The sequence below is a fragment of the Copadichromis virginalis genome, linkage group LG5 (assembly GCF_057382275.1).
Source record: "Copadichromis virginalis isolate Kocher_CV1m ecotype Utaka linkage group LG5, C_Virginalis_male_GT1.1, whole genome shotgun sequence".
Lineage (NCBI taxonomy): Eukaryota > Metazoa > Chordata > Actinopteri > Cichliformes > Cichlidae > Copadichromis > Copadichromis virginalis.
Genome location: NC_140622.1, coordinates 16,576,132 through 16,593,724, shown reverse-complemented (window position 1 = coordinate 16,593,724; position 17,593 = coordinate 16,576,132). Strand labels below are relative to the sequence as shown.

The 17,593-nt window shown below is 42.5% G+C and overlaps 1 protein-coding gene across 5 annotated transcripts in view; it reads right to left on the bottom strand.

The window, feature by feature from the left end:
* The window catches only part of LOC146709218 (tensin-2-like), a 30,655-nt gene extending 18,821 nt beyond the window's left edge, over nucleotides 1–11,834 (bottom strand). For 2 of the 5 annotated variants that reach the window (XM_085456224.1, XM_085456226.1), the window contains exons 1-3: nucleotides 11,473–11,834; nucleotides 3,652–3,757; nucleotides 3,520–3,557 (exon numbers count right to left, since the gene is read on the bottom strand). In XM_085456224.1, coding sequence (XP_085312350.1) covers nucleotides 3,520–3,557; nucleotides 3,652–3,757; nucleotides 11,473–11,595 — 267 coding nt within the window. In that variant the 5' untranslated portion in view covers nucleotides 11,596–11,834. Of the gene's footprint in view, nucleotides 1–1,329; nucleotides 1,432–3,519; nucleotides 3,558–3,651; nucleotides 3,758–4,083; nucleotides 4,428–11,472 lie in introns of those variants that run through there. The other 3 variants (XM_085456228.1, XM_085456227.1, XM_085456229.1) reach the window with 3 other exon arrangements.
* Nucleotides 11,835–17,593: the final 5,759 nt, after the last annotated feature.

The following is a 17,593-nucleotide window of genomic DNA, read 5'->3' as shown; positions in this document are numbered from 1 at the left end:
GAAAATGGGAGCTGTATAATTCCTGGAATATTAAACAAAGCATTACGGTGTGGCTTAGCCTCTCAGGAAATTAAAAAATATAAACGCTTTGAGCGTGCATCTGTGTGCACCCTTGTGCCCGCCGATGCTTTATTGTTGCTAAGGTGAGTAAAGCAGTAAAATTAAATTAACCTTGATAATTATTTGTGGACAAGTACATCATGGTTATAAAAAGCAGCAGCAGCACAGTGACAGTGATAAGCCACCACCCTAATCGAGTTACAAAGATAAACAATCTGTTGGGATTTTGTAATAAACGGCATCCACTTTAAACATCTGTTGACTTCTCGTCTACCTTGTGCCCCAGCTGTGAGACGTGCAGGAGAAAGTGGGCGGCTTAAGACAACGGAAAGGAGAAGAGACTCAGAAAACCAGGACAGCTGGTCAAGAACTAGGCTAATAATCAGCATCTGCTCGAAGAAGAAGAAAAAAAGGAAATCCAGCCTATAATCTGTTGAGCATTTGCAAACTGATCTGAATTCACATCATTTCAAACTCATGACCCTATGTCACTTCATATATCAGCACAAAACATTAGGAGAACAGCTGGTGTGCATGAGCAGACAGTGTAAAACCATCTGTATTTCACTGCATGACATTAGGATCCATCAGATGGTGTCAGGACAGGTGACTGGGTCCCTTTGTCTCTGGTGTCCTTTGGTCCTAAATGGTGACTTTGCATACACACAATAACAAACAGCACAGCACTGAGGCAGTAGACGGTAATCTGGAACCTGCATCATCATATCTACAGGATTAATATTGATACAGTTAAAAGTAATAAAGTACAAGCAAATAAAAATACACAGACACAGTAGCAGACACATGCACACAAATACATCCAATCAAACCCTTAACAAGTCTTGCACAAAATGTATTATATATAAACGAATGAAACACAGATTAGGCCCAGTTCCCATAAACTACTAACCTGCTCGACTGTCTCATGAAAAAGTAAGTCTTATGAATCCATTCTCCAGTTTAAATAATTAAAATCAGCGTATTTTTGTAGGTCACAGCAGGAATCTCTGCTTAAATTTCTGCACTTTCCTTAATCACAGTAAACAAAATCCTCTTTCTGGGCAAAGCAAGAGCTCTCTGGCTACGGCTTTAATGGAATAATATGCACAATCACATGCCGCACAGTTTGAGCTAACACCGTAGAAAGATGGTAAGGCTGTTACTCGGTAGAAAATAAAAACCTAGACAAGCTGAAACTGATGCTGCAGCTGAAGGCGAACTAAAGCAAAAAGCTGTAGTCAGTCAATATAGAGCGGAGCGTGTTTTTACCTCACAACAAGCAGCTTCAGTCTTTCCCTCTGCCTCTGAGCAGCGTTGTGTGTAGAGTGTCATACACTACCTCCCTCTCGGCTCACTCTCCTTCACCAACTAAGTTTGCCCCCCCCCCCTCCTTCTCTTGCATACACTTGCAGAGTGCCAGCAGCACATGCAACATAGCGTTTCCCCTCCCGATTTGCCTGTGCCTTATGCACAGAAGGCAGCGACGCACATCAGCCATGCAAGCACTTCCCCTCGCACGCGTACATCAATACGCCACATGCAGACAGTGGGTGCTGATGTACAGTGACCTCTCCGGTGCCCCGAGGGAGAGTGATGACAAGAGGCAGGAGGACAAATAGCAGCGGGGACATACACTTGATGAGATGGGAAAAGACAAGACGATGCGCAAAGGATAAAAAATAGGGGGGGAAAAAACATACTATAACTGTAGTGGTGACTGCTGTATCACACTGATGAAAGGATCAAACATTTGAAAAGGAGATAAGAAAAAAATGACACAGAGAAGGTGGGAGATGCTTTAACTGTGACGGCAAAACATCAGAAAAAGGAGCAATCTAACAGAGATTAAAGGTTAGAAGAGATGATGACAGTGAGACGCAAGAAATGAAAGAAGTGAAAAAGAAGGTGGTGCTATGACATGTTCTATAGCAAGAAGACAAACAGCAGAAACCTACGAGGGGTGGGGGGGTATTGGTATATGAAGCACACCAGTCTGAAGCCTTGACCCAGTGTTCCTTTTTATTTATGAATAGCCCCAAATGGGACTGATCACACGCACTCTCACACAGACAAAAACTGCCTCCCCAGCTGCCTCTCACTTATTTGCGTCCCCTATGATCACTCACTCGCAGGCATCTGCGGCACTCGCGTTATTTTCTATATTTACCCGCTCAGACTTCTCCTATCCAGACTGATCATCATCCTGCGTGACGATATCCACTCACCGTGGCACCCGCTCTCCTGCAGCCTCCGAGAATTGTTTTTGGCTGTTGCCCCGGTGACCGGTGGAGGGTGGATGCATATGACAAAAATAATAATCCTCTTTTAATACGCGCAACTAAGTCACAACAGCTGGTAGAGGCGTGTCATACACCATTAGAGTGTGCGAGTTACCTTGGTGAAGAGAAGAGCAGAGAAATATATATGACAGGTCCTTCTGTGTGGCGCTGAGAGAGGGCAGGTGTGCTGCTTTTGAGTGCATGTATACGACTTGTGCTGCTGGATACTGAGTGAGACAAAACAGTCCCGCTCCAGCAAGGTCATGAACTCACTCAGTGGCGTGTGACACTGAGGTGATGTGAGTGGGGTCACATGAGAGTAGAAGCTGCTGCTGCCAATGGCTTGACATGAGCTGTGGATGGAGAGAGTGCTTCTCTCACACAGTTTAAATGAAACAGGCCACTCTTTGGGGGACTCTATAAGCAAAGGTCGGGACATCTTACTCAACCAGGACTTACTAATGCACATATGCCGCTGTGGTGAAGCTCAGCTGAGCTTAAAGTGTTTACTGGGCAATTTCCTTTCTAATCACCAACAGACAAATGCAGATTGTCTTACGGCAGAGCATGTGGTTTGAAGCTGTGAGCACTAGCTTCACTGAGCTTTGTGAGTGCGTTTGTTCAGAGAGCACTACAAAGTGACTGCTTGCAAACAAGGGCCTTCCAGTTTTCCAGTTGAGAATCGTATTTGGCTTTCTTATAACAAACAGCAACTTATCTGTAGACGGACACACAGACGGCATTTGTTTGCAACGTGCATTATCCCCTGAGACTTCTCATCCCTCACTGTGCATTCAGACCACTGACAGCTCACAGATCCCTGTTGCCCCTAATTGATCACCCCGAGAGCTATTTTCACAGTGCTAATGATGAGTAATGATGTATCATATATACAGTCATGACCTCTAAAGCCACAGACTTTATTAAGAGTCACTTTGAAAAACAACGGAGACTTTCCGGGTGCTTGAGAGCTCACCCTCTCATCCATGTTACTGCATGGATGAGTGCATTTCTGGAGGCAGGCCTTCTTTAACCAGACATCTAGGTCAATGCACATGGCTTATTCCACTTAAGACTAACATCACATTAACGTCAGTACCTGACAAACCTTTGAAAAAGGTGCACAGTTTGCTCTGGGCAGGAGGAGGTAAGGTATGCAGGTAGAAAATGTATAGCTCACCTTGGCTTCACATGTCTTGTGAACTGTAACCTTGCACTCTGTAAGCAAAAAGAAGCAATAATTTACTCCGAGAGTCAGCGAGCTGCTCTGACCTGCATCTAGATCTGCTACCACCCTGAGATGTGGACTCACCCTTGCAGAAAGCCGCAGGGGTGTCAATGTTGTGCTTGCACACATCACACATTCGTCTCCTCTTTAGTGTTTTCAGTGTGAAGGCATGGTTCCCTGACTTGGAGAGCTGCGGATACACAGGACAATCAAATCTGATCACCACACACGAGACATAGAAATGTTACAAAGGACGAAATAAAGGCTCCTCCTCAGTGGAAATCATTCATTTAGTGAGGCGGTAACTGTGTGCATGAAAGCAGCTTGAAACCATCGATCCCCTCGTGATAACATGAATAGTAGATTGTGGGCCTGCTTAGGTTTACCAAGTTTCTCAATTTGAGTTTAGCATTCTTCCATCTGAAGCACTAGATGTTCACTATCCCCTGCGTGGCTGCTGTCAGTACAGATATGCGCTGGTTTAGTGATACACCAGCATGAGCACTGGTGTCCTACCTGCTGTACGTTCAGCTTCCTCCACTAATATCAGCTGTCGTATCATGTTGTCTTTGAAGGCATCCTGTTGTCTTGTCTTTTAACTTGTCCTTATTCTGTCTCAGTCTGGGGGCTAAGACTGAAAAATGAAAAGCTTTACATGCTGCTGTTCCCAGTCGAATGTGCAGTATGGTCACAGGCAAGACGAATTGAACCTAACAGATTCTGTCAGGGGATAAACGTGTTTTAATCTTTTTATTATTTTACCGTGGTCACTGTTTTAAGCTTCTCTGTGTCTCCATACTGATCAACCACAACTTCACAACTGTCAGGTGAAGCAAATAACAATGATTGTCACATTAAAGTCCTGCTAGTAAAACATTCACATGGGTTCTCGCATTCCTGTGCATGTTACTTTTACACATCGTATCCCCAAGTGTATCCAAAGTCTGCCTTACTCCTCTTTTGGTGATGGAATTCCCAAAAGCAGTGGCCTCCCCCGGCAGTTCAGGAACATGGAAAAAGTACCAAAAACACTGAGATGTCCCGTAAACTCCTCTACTCCAACTTTTCACCAACTAAAAACTGAATCCTCATGTTCCCCTGGTTTGACCTCTAGCGTCATTGTCAGGTTAACCTTTTTTCCTATTGGCCATTTCCCTGACTAATTTATGACCAATATTATGAATACACACATGCATTGTCATCATCTCAAAGAACTGTGTTGCCTGCATACATACTGACTTTGAAGATAAATCTTTTTCAGCTAAACAAAAGACTAATATTTAACTTACATTTAGTCTCCCTGTTAGTCTGGCTTAAGTAGCTGGGGCTTCTCCTCTTTGAAGACAGGCTCAGTTTCCTGTCAACATTTCAAGGTGGTACCACACTGGGCAGTCCTGGCAGCTGTGTAAACCCAGGGTTTGAGCTTCTTTACGCAAAGCCAAAGGTACAGTAAATCTGACATAAACAGGCTTAGTATGACTGTTCACTCTCTCTCAGAAAACAAACAAACATTATTTTGCTTAATATGGTGGGAATGATGATTGGCTGCATTATTCTTCATGTAAGCACTAATAAAAAAAATGATCATTTGAAAGCAACGATTAATTTGAATGTCTTTAAGGCACATCCACACACAGCTGTGGTGAAGATATGCACTCTAATAATTTCACCTCCCTGACTCATAATCCATGGATTTTTCTTTTTATAAACTCATACTCAACTGTCCCAGCGAGAAGCGGGACAATGTTTATACAGAGTTATGGCAACGCCCTCCCAAAGCAAAACCTTTTGACGGCATGTGAAGCAAATTAAACCATTACTTTTTTCCTAGAGCAGAGGATGAGGAGGGGCCTGGAAACATCAGGAAGGAGATGGTGTGAGAGTGCGGTATGTGTAGGAGAGGTGGAGGACAACAAACATCCCATAGTACCACTACATGCTGAAATTTCCCTTCATGTTAAATGCCTGTATCTAATTAAAATAAACACATCTCAGCTGAGACATTTTTTTGGACGCCTTGGTTTGACTTTAACTCGGGAAGTTGAACGCCGGTTTGGTCCCTCTCACAAATGATTATTGACTGGCCTCGCTTCCCTCACCGCCTTAAACGGTGAGTGTCGCTAAACTGGAATGTTTTATAAAGGAGCCTTGCCTCTCAAGTGGAGTGTACACCGTTTAAATCCTTAATGACAAGAAATGTCAACTGAATGTTTGATGCGGCCTCACCTTCAGCTTTTGTGCGGCTGCTTATAATGCGAACGTAAACGCAGCTGATTTGCAGACACCGCGCTTTGCAGCACACCATATAACAGCTGCAAAGTTTCTGACTTGCTTCATTAAAAATTCCAAATGCTCTTTAATTTGACGTTTACTTGCTTACTGAACTCAAGTGTTTCGAATCCAATTTCAGTTGAAAATAAAGGTTTACCAAGCAATAATGTTTAAGTCTCAAATTAAAGCACTGCAATTTATTTTAATCTCATTTTAAATGACCTCACGGTTAATAATCAGGAGCTTTAGAATAATACTTTTTTCTTGAAAATACACTTATTTGCTGTCTTACTAAGCGTTAGACGAAGGCTTCTCCTGTTTGTTCGCTAAACATGGGATTACATCCAAGAGGTGGTTAGAATATTACTGTTATAATTGTTTTTTATGCCTTTATCACGTCTCGATTATTGTAATTAATTCACTTTGTTCACTAGTCTGAAGGAAGCTTCTTTGGAGCGTCTGCAGGTTGTTCAGAGGCTTCTGTCTAAGTCTTTTAAGTACTCACATGTCACACTGTTACTAATTCAGTTACACTGGCTCCCCATTAACTTTTGGGTCCACTATATGATTGTGGATTAGACTTTTAGAGCTCTGCATTGACACAAACCAGCATACATCAGTGAACTTTTACATCCATACATGCCCAACCTGTCCCCGAGGTCATGCAAGCTGGGCCTGCTGGCTGTGCAGGATACAAGGCTGAGAACTGAAGGGGCATTGGCTACTGTGGCCTCCAAACAAACAACTCGACCCTTCTGAGAGAGCCTGAGAGCTGTGGACCCAGTGATCTCTTCTAAAAGGCAGCTAAAATTGATCGATAAAAATTGATTATTAAAACTCATTCATTGGGTAACCTTTTGTTTTGACGTTTTAGCATTTTTGTTGTGAAGCAGTTTGTGATATTTCTTTTGAAAGGTGCTAAAGTTTTACTTGCCTGCTTGACAGTATGAATGTGAGTAGAGGGAGCTAAGCATGCTATTTGATGGTGGGTAGGTGGATTAGAGTGGGCATATATGACTATAGAAAAAAAAGTTGCTAGAATCTCAAATCCAGTGGTCAATTTTCTTCCACTTATGCAATACAGGTTTTGTGGGGGTCATCCCTCAATCAACCTAATCCCCAAGCATGTCTTTGGACTGCAAGAGGAATCCCATACGACACTGCGAGAACATGCAAACTCCAAACAAACCGTCCTTGAGTCTAGGATCCTCTTGCTGTGAGGCCCCAGAACTAACCACTGACTTTGTCCAGTCATACTGTTCATACAGTATGGAGTGTAGATTAACACAGATCCACCAAAGAAAGGATTTCCATAATGAAATCACTGTTGCACTCATTTTCTCAGGCTGCCTAATATTTGTAACCCATCTAGCCACCAAGCCCTCTGAGATGAATTTGGCTGTTGCCTCTGATGGACCGCGTTACCATCATGCTGTACGCATTGATCTCATAAACAAAAGAACAGAGTACCGAGTCATCTGACTATCGACACGTGCTCATATAAACGGTAACATCCAGTGAATGTGATGCATCTGGGTCTGTGTGTGTGGTAGTGTGGAGTATATGGGGGGGAGGGCTGAGGGCATATGAGGGGAGAGGATCACCATCATCTCATCTCAGCCGTTTACACTCTGAATGTTCTTATGTAACCCGTGAATATTGGAGATTGAATCAATTGGACTAATGCAATCCAAAGAGATGCGGTACACACAAATGCATGTGTCACTTCACAGGTCTGAGATCGCCTGCAGAAATGTTCCCTCGGCTACGACACTGCAAAAAAAGCTGCAATCATCACTCAACGTAAAGCAAACTGAATAATTATGGAAATAAATTACAGGAAAGGATAAAGACAAAAATCATTCAGCGGCATAAAAGCAATGTAATATGTGTAATACATACCTTGGAATTATTTTGTATGACATATGGGGACAGTACAAACTCTAATAGCAGTGAAGTAAACAACACTTGCAATGAAGTCACAGTTAGATGGCACGTGACTAACAAACACTGCATCAATTTTTCCTTTGTTTTTGCCGCGGGTCAAATAAATGACAAAGATTTTTAATGTTGCAAATCTTTGCCACTGAAGAAAAATCACTCAAATGTAGCTTTTTACATTTTTATTATAGAGATATGGCATTAAAGCAGCATATCAGTTCCACGCTATAACCGTGGCACTTTCCATCTGTTGTTGCCAGTAAGTCAGAAAGTTGAACCTGAAATATCAGAATGGGTCAAGGCTGCTACCCAGTGGACACACTGTGGCAGTGCAGCACATTTTCCAACTGAGGACGTTTTCACTGTTAAACTTATTTGAAAAGCATAGACAGCTGTATATTTTTTTTCATCATGGTGATGTAATTAGTTTGGATGTACTGCTTTTGTTCCAGCGAACACATTCTTGTTACTGCTGTACTTATATTATGCAGTGCAGTGAAATTTGGTTTGAAGCTCTTACAAAAGTTTAGAAGATTAAGTTAAAGCTATAAAAGTATCCAATAACTACACGGTAGCACAATAATACTGTGCACCAGTTCAGCAGGATGAGTAAAGTGGCATGTGCCACAACATCTAGTGTGAAATTAAATAGTTGATGGATCAGCAATACAGTGTGTTACATTGGAAGGATATTTCCAGTCTTTATTCGTTCTTGGCCTGGTTCCGAGCAGCCACAGCTCTGGGGGGAAGCTATTGTTCAGCCTGGTTGTGTGGGTGCGACAGATGGCAGTAGTTCACAGAGGTGAGGGCATGGGTGTGTGGGGTCCTCACGGCTTTCCTGAGACACCGATTCCTAAAATATCTGAATGATCCCTCAATCAGCTGACACACACGTTTTAAGCCATTCATTATTCATCTGACATTTTAATCAGAATCTTAGGGAACAGTCTAGTTAAATAATAACCTTTATAAAGTACTTTTGGTATGTGAGCAGAGAGCACATTTAGTGGTAGTTATCTGTCAATTAACTCAGGATAAAGAACAGTCCTTTCCACCTATTCCAGCTTACTTAACAACATTAAGTAAGGTGAGCCAAGTTAAACAGCTTTGGAGAGATGCTATCATCATGAAACTGAAATGTACGGATTTAAACTTGTACTAAAAACAACATTTTCATGTGAACTGAACATGTCTTTTCAACTTTGAAGTTCAGTTGTTACAACAACACCGTCGTTGTTGTTTGCTCGTCTAAAAGTCATTCGATCTTTAAATTTTTCCCATGATGGCAAAGCTCGCTTCTGCTTAACTCTTGCTGCACATTGTTTGGATTTTGTTCAAGCAGCCCATCACTATGGGTCTGGTTCAGAGTGTTTCTGAATATAACTATACAAAAGGATTTTGTTCCATACAGAGGGACAGAAAATTACACATCGGGAAAGCATTTTTAACACCACGCTCAAAAGATCAGGGCGACAAGAAGGACAACGCTGTCAAATAACTGGAGCACAACAAGAAAGCCAAAGTTTAGTTTAAACTGGAACTGCACAAACAACTGTCGAGGCATTTGTCATAAAAGCAGTACAGTTCAAAGCTGAGGTGATGCTGACAAATGCTTTGTCATTTTAATTTGACTCAGACAGTAAACACAAACTTTTTGGCACGATTTGCTAAATGCTTTGAATGCTTTAAAAGTTTGAATAATTTGAGCTTTCTAATGAATTTTACTGAGTTTTTTCAACACTAGGACTGAATATATGCTACGCTGTGCTGCACAGGTGTTTGTTAGATTATGCCCAACCCCCTTTATATGCAGTGATACCAGTAAGAAGGATCTCTGTTTGCACGGACATTCAGTCTCCAGAGGCTCCTGTGGCTATCAGCAGTGTTGCAGTATTGCATTGCAGCATTAGAACCCCACCCCATTTGTTTTTCGCAGCCAAAGTCTGTGTCATTCTCCAGGCATCTCCACTGACCAAAGAGCCCGAAGGACTTCCACATCTAACGTGTGGATGAAGAAAGGGACTGAACTGCATTTATTAGGGCTTTGTTTTTTTTACCCTGGCTTTTTAAAATGAAGCTGTAATGCCGCTTTGTGTCGTGAGAGTTTTCTGTCATGTGCCTCAATACAAAGCTTTAGTTATCTGAAATATACACTGTACCACTGCCTCACATTGGCAAAAATATACAGCTGCAACCACATACGCACACACGCCTGCATGCATGCACGCACGCACGCACACTGTAAATAAATACAGAGTACAGTGACACACGCACGCACACCTCCTTGGCACTAAATGCCTCATTTCTTTTTTCAGCGGCACCTCACAAGTGATGACATGCTGGAGACCAGGAGTCACAAAACTCTCACACGCACTCACACACAGACATACAATCTGCCCAGGAAGGGACGGGAGCAGGTGGCGAGCCAGGAGTGTGCTCAAGTTCTGGCTGGGTATTTATAACCTGCAGGAGTAGGGGGCTGTCGCCTCTAAAAGCTATGAAAATGCTCAAAATAGGAACAAGAATTAGTTCAGATTTTCATTTGTGTGAAAGAGAGGAAAAAACTCCCCCCCCCCCCCACCAAAACCAAAAAAACCAAACTCCTGCACTGTTGGTTGCATGTACAGATTCACACACTTCATTCTTCTCCACTTCATACGAGTCCGCCCATTCAGCTGGGACTATGTCATCATAATTTGGCATGCTCTGACACACACACACACACACACACACACACACACACACACACACACACACAGGAAAACACAAGCAAGGGATATGAAGCCGCAAATGATCTAATGTTTTTGTTCCAGCAATATCTCCAATATCAGAGAGAAACTACACACTCGTCACACAGATGTCTGAGCTTTCAGCTTCATTTCACTGTGTGTTTTATTAAAGATGCACAACCTTTTTCATTTCCTATTTACCTTTTTTGTTCTTTTGCTCTCTTCTAACACTGACACAGAGCATGCCACAATATGATTTACTCTAACATGTGAGAACACACATATTCCAGTGCGCATACCAGGAGGCTTCATGCATGTGGAAGTGTAGCTTGCACCTAAATCCATAGATGTTCCTAAATAGAGGCTGCAGACAGGCAGGCGGTGGGTCAAAACCAGACAGTAACTTATACCACTTCCTCCTGAACCTTTGATACCCGAGGAACATCATTTAACAGCGATCGCATGAATCCTCCCTTCCGCTGCTCTGCATACCCCCCTTTTTTCTTGGTTCACTGTTGATGACTGTGGTTTTAGTTTACAGTTTATTAGCTTTCTTAGCTCACAAGCTTCTGAGAGAGGTCTAAAAGGAACATGCCAAACACTTTGATCCCTTCGGTATGCACACTTCTGTTTATGATGTGCTGCTGGAATATTTCATAAGAGAGACAGAGCAGCTCTGGAGTCCAGGCCTCGTCTAATTTGGAAACGCAGTGGCAATTCTTTGGATTCCTTTGGTTGTTATCAAGCATGTGATGAGTGTATAAGTTCAGCCTCTGCTGCTGAGTCAAATGGCAAAGCAGATCGAGCGGGTGCTGTGGATGTAAAGTGAGAGCTAGAGTGTTTCAAACTGACTTTAACAGCTGATCTCTAATGACCTGTGATTTTACTTTGTGTTTATCTTCAAACTGCACACGTTTGAGGATGGAACTGTGCACAACCAGCGTGTTGATGGTTACTCACTTACCTCAGCAAGCTGAAGGATTTCAGGAGGTACCTCAGGGTCTGCCTTCACAGGGATTCCTCCAGTTTCTGTGTCATGTGCGTGCTTTTGTATCCCCACAGTGCTCGTACTGTGAATGCACCCCATTCTTGCAGCAAACACGCCTCTTGCACCTCTAATCTTTAAATTTCCTCAGCTCCTCGCGAGTGATTTCCTCTTCTCTTCCACCCCTTTCAGCACTTCATGTTTTCTCTCTTCTTGTTCTCCAGCATGTTCCTCCGTCCTTCTCAGCGACTCCTCACACCTCTGTTCTTCGCCTCTGACGGCTTACCCTGCCTCGAAACCCACCCCAGATAACTTTCCACCCCCTGACTTCTCTTCTTACAACCGCTCTTTCTCCCTCTGTCACCAAGAACCTACCCTTCAACCCGCATCCCCTTACACTCCCCCTGCGCCCCTTGCTCTCTGACTATCTTCACTCTGAAAACATACAAGCATACACTCACCGCCTCTCTCTTCCCTCCCGCCCCCCTCCACCGTTTCCACTTGCTAATAACTCCTTCTCTCCAGCTTACAGACCCTCAAATGTCTTGTGCTCTACACTTACAGACCCTCCAGTCTTCCCTGTCTCTCTCTCTCTCCCTCCCTTGCTGTGCGGGAGAAGGGGGCAGCTGTTTTGGCTTGTTGATGTCAAACCCTTCCCTTATGCTTTGGCTTTACTGCAGCTCCTCTCACGCTCCTCTTCCTCATGGGAGAGTGATTAGTTTGAACCTCTTTCACACATGTCATCCTTCTGGTCTCTGTGGCTTTGCTCATGAGAACTTAACTGCTGGCTTGATAGCACTGATCACTCTTCTCCCTCTCCGCATTGTTTCGAGGAAAAGTCTTCTATCTCGGCGTGTCCCATGGGCGTTTATGTAGCCTAAAACGTAATCAGCTTCACCTCCTTGTTTGACAGGACAAATGACATCATCACCGACCTCGCTTTATTTCCTCACTTGGATGCAGCTCTCTCTCTCCACTGAAATTAAAACAATGACACATTCTGTGCTTAAATTTTAGATCTGTGTTCATTCCTTCAGACTACAGCTCTCTCTTTCTGTTACACACACACACACACAACTGTAATCCTCAAACTGGGCTCCCCAGACAAAATACTGCTTCAATCTGGGGGTTTTTGCAGTTGGGAGGGGAAAAGCTTCAACAATAAACTCTTTTTAAAGCCACATTTTTAGGGCTTGGTTAGGCTGTACAAAGCAGTCTTTGGTTTAAATGTGAGACAAATCTGTAGCCGGGAGCTAAATTGGGCATCAAATCATCAGCATCTACAGCAGCAGTGAGAAGAAATCAGTGATAGTGAGAGATTAAAAGCTGTATGCTATAAATTCAGATAAAATCAAGGCAGCTTTCTTTGAAAACTTAACGTGTGGACATGAACCTCTGTCATTTTGTGGTGTGAAGTGGAAAAGGGTATGGAGGACCCTCCTGTGTGTGCCATCCTCTTAACTGTCATGGCGACAGGTGTGGGGGCTGGTTATGTGTGGATACAGTGGGGGATACAAGTATTTGATCACCTACTTGACCTATTTGTAAGTTTGCTCGCTTTCAAAGAAATGAACATGCTTTGACTTCTATGGTAGTTTCATGTTAAAAGGGAGATACTGAATATCAACCAATAACCCAGAAAAAAACACATTAAACAAAAGTTATAAATAGATGCATGTCAACGAGTGAAATAAGTATTTGATCATTTAGTACTTGGTGGAGAAATCCTTGTTGGTGTGATCTTTCTTGTAGTTGGTCACCAGGTTTGCACACATCTCAGGAGGGATTTTGGTCCAGTCCTCTTTACAGAAACTTGGCAGCTCGAAGCTTCAGTTTCTGCCACAGATTTTCTATCGAACTGAAGTCTGGAGACTGGCTAGGCCACTCCATGACCTTAATGTGCTTCCTCTTTAGCCACTCCTTTGATGCCATCTTCAGTGTTCTGACTGAAGGAAGGAGGATTTTACACATTTTGCTTTCTCCCAAATCTTTCCTGAATGATTTAGATGCTCATTAGCAAACTTAAGATGAACCTGTACAACTGCCTTCTTGAGAAGGGGGACCGTACCACGATTTCAGTCTATTACAATCAGTGTTGGGTAAGTTACTTTAAATTAGTAACTTAGTTACATTACTAGTTACTTCTATCAAAAGTAACTCAGTTACTTCAAGTTAATCGTTACTTTCAGAGTAACTAGTTACTAGGGAAAGTAACTTTGGTTTTACTCAGAATTCTCTTGTTAATGTGTTGCTTCCATAACTTTGCCGGTCTTCTAGCTTGCTTACTTGCCACAAGTGCACTGTGCCACCTACCAATAGAAAGGAAAAAATAATGTGCACATTTCCACGAGAGAAATCCCACGCCTGATTCTATCCTAGCCTGCTTTTTACATCCAACACAAAAACTGCAGTCGTGGTGCTTTCGATTGTACTCAGAACTCGGAAATTCTGCCTTCTGAATAGGAAGATGTAGGTAACACCAGACTGAAGATGAGCTGCATACAGGGCTGGACTGGGACAAAAAAATCGTCCCGGGCATTTTGACTAGAGACCGGCCCACCATTATAGGAAAAATCATAAAACCTTTGAATGAAAACAAACGCTGTTGTGACAGTGATGTACACTGTTCTGATGGTATATATGCATCAATCTATCAATTGTTTGTTGTAAGACTCAGATAATTATTTTTTTAAAAGTGAGACATTTTAGAGAATAAGAAAGTATTTCTTTGTGCCCCCCTTTCCCTTTTAATGCCCTACATGGACCCCTGGCAACACTTTGCTAGACCCGCCCCTGCACAGTTACCAGCTGTCAGCTACTTAGAAAAGGATCCTGGTGTTATTTGTCTCTCAGAAACAGTTCATAACTTCCCTTCAACTCATTCATGTCACCTAAAAGGTAAACCTGTTTCTTCATCACAGCTCTGATGATTCAGTAAGGACGTCTCCTGGTTTCATCTTCATGTTTCCCTCTCACCACATAACCAAACCGATATCATGACCAGCAGGTTTACAGCTGTGGCTCCAGCCAACATCAGCTGATACTAGAAACTAATATTAAATAAATTCTAACAACAGCTGATCAAGCTTAAACGTGCTGCTGTTGTTTAGCGCGACATCTGCTGGTTTCCTCTTTCTGGCGCAAAGTGGGCGATAAATAAACAAGAGAGAAAAGCCGATCAGCTGATCATTGATCGGTTTCATGATTGAAGTAGAAACAGGAGAGGGAGGGTGAGAGGATGAGAGAAGAAGAGGCAGCTGTGCAGCGTAAACACAGAATAACTCCAGCTTTGTGTCTTTTTCATTGTAGCTGAAACATAAACTGTGTTCCTTTTCACCTCAATACGAAACGCATGATATTTTCTCTGAATACCAGACGATTCCGTTTTTTACGGGACGGTTGGCAACTCTAATAATTAACCTTATGAACAAAATAAAGTTCAACATCAGTAACATAGCACCCACCCAGCTGTATAGAAACGGATGATCTGATATCCTCGTGTTGGTGTTGTTCCCAGACCATCATGAAAATGTTGTTCCAGGTTCAACATTGCAAGTGACCAATCACATTGTTGTGACGTTATTCCTTTGCGCGCCAAGCCATTCGTGCATTTATGAAATTCCAATGTTGCAAGGACAATATCAATTCTGCTTACTGTTTATTAAAGGGTTACGGTTAGGGTTAGGGTTAGGGTCAGGGTCCGTTGATCGGCGGACAGAGGCGGTTTCACGCAGCTTAAGTACAGTTTTTTGTTTTAAGCCGGTTTTTCCCGAAGTCGCAAAAGTATGACGTCACAACATTCTGATTGGTCACATGCAATGTTGATCCTGCAACAACATTTAGTATGATGATCTGGGAACAACACCAACACGAGGATATCAGATCAACCCTATCCGGTTGTTCAGTCTGACGTCACTAGCCGTGTCTGGGCCTAAACTCCGCTGCAGGTCCATATATCAAACGATCACTATGGCATTACTGAGAGTTGAAAAACTGTCTAAAGTCTTTCATCTTTAATAAAATGATCAGCGTTCTGCTCTACCAGGTGTAACAATTGAGTTTAACATCCAGGCATCCATGAAAACGGACATTTATGACATTTAACGGAGTTAGAAGTTAGCAGGAAGTTAGCTCGCTAGCTTCTATCTAAATATAATATAGCATGTCCTGACTGCGGGGTTTTGGAAACAAATTAAAACATACAGCTCTGTTATCACTTCCAGCATAAATGAAGACAGAAAACTAAACAGCAGTGACGTTTGTAGGGTTACTGAAGTTTGGCTAGCTGGTATATAATGGTGTGCTACGTGACCGCTAGCGACACAGCTATGTTAGCATAATATAAACAAACAAACTTTTTTTCCACTCGATAAAAGTTAACGTGAGTGTTCTCGGTGGTCAGGAACAAATGTAATCGCATGGCAGGATGCTGTAAAAGGACCAAACTTCAGCCAGGAGAACAACTGAGATAATCCATCCACAATACGAGGTTAGTCATTCATATACTGCTGCATGGGCTGGGCTGTAGTTACATCCTAAGGTTTTAAAAACTGAGCTTAAATAAATGATTAGCGGTAATAAAAGCCGAGGGAGGTCAACAGTGATCACTGACTGTTTTAGGAGCTTTTTGAGATCAAATAGAAGAAAATACATAACATTAAACATGTTAACAACACAAAAGCCATATTAAACGCAGACTACTTTAGGCCCGGAAGTAGGATTCATCGCGTCATCACTGAACAACCGGATAGAAACTCCGTCATGCTAGCTAGCACGCAGTACGAAAAAGTCAGCATAACGAAAATTAACTCCAACTAAACTTGGTTCATATCTGACCCAGATGGACTGCAGGTTATAACTTCTTACCTGAAGTTCAGTTCACCTGACACTCTCGGACCAGCGGCCGCTTCGGGTCTCTCCCCTTGCCTCCCTTTTCCTTCATCCACCTGCTGGCCTCCACCACTTGCTAATGTTACTGAATCTGTGGAAGCTCCGCGATAGCCACCACACGAAGTAACGAATAACGAGCCTATCTAAATCCCAGTAACGAGTAACGCGTTCCCGGTTTTGGCATAATAACTAGTTACCGTGCTCGTTACCACAATAATAACGTAGTTAACGCGTTAGTCCCAACACTGATTACGATGTAGAGTTTTACCAGATGTGACTGTGGTTCCAGCTGCCTTCAGATCAAGTTCCAAGTTTTGGACTGATCCACCATTAGCTCCATGAGCTAAGATCTTGCACAGAGCTCCAGATCAAGGGTGTCTGATGGTCATTTAAATTTCACTCACATATATTTCACTCAGTGACATGTAAATAAATTTAAAACATTTTAACTTTTGGTTGATATTCTGTCTTCCCCATCTCAGCACAACAAAGCACTCAGACCATGATTCTGCTCGCTAAAACTGCTCAACAGGACAGGTTATTGTAAAAAACACTGTTTTCCCCAATCCTCATGTTAAAACTGTTTTCACTGAAACAGAGTACCACAATGAAAGGGCACTCAGATCTTTACCCAAGTAAAAGGAACAGCACTGCAGTTCATATAAATAATATGCTACCCCTCACTCTCCCAGTTGATGCACCTATGGTATCTTTCTTGATGTGTTCACAAGATTTTCAGAAAACGTGACCTTTGACCTTGAGGTCGAGGACACTGATATTCAAACTCGACAGAGATCTTTAGTAGACGCACATATTGTATAAGTTTCAAAATCCTACGTCGCCTTGTTCTGAAGTTGTCACATTCACAAATTTGGATGTCCCGGTGGGGTGGCGACAATACCCCATCAGCCTTTTATGGCTGAGAGACAATTAAAATAACACTATTACAAAAAGTGTTTGATCTAAATCAGGGGTCTCAAACTTAAATTAACTGCACTCTCATTTCAGTGGAGGGCCACTTTAGTGTTCAAGTAGTACAAAACAAACAAACAAGAAAACACCCGCAAATATTTCTGAAAATGTAGAGTTTTGTTTGTTTCTTTAAAATTACAAATATTGTACAACAGGACACAACTACAAACGTGAAGGCAGTTTTTTTCCTCACTCTTAACTAACTGAAGCCTTTCATTGAGCTACCAAATAGACACAT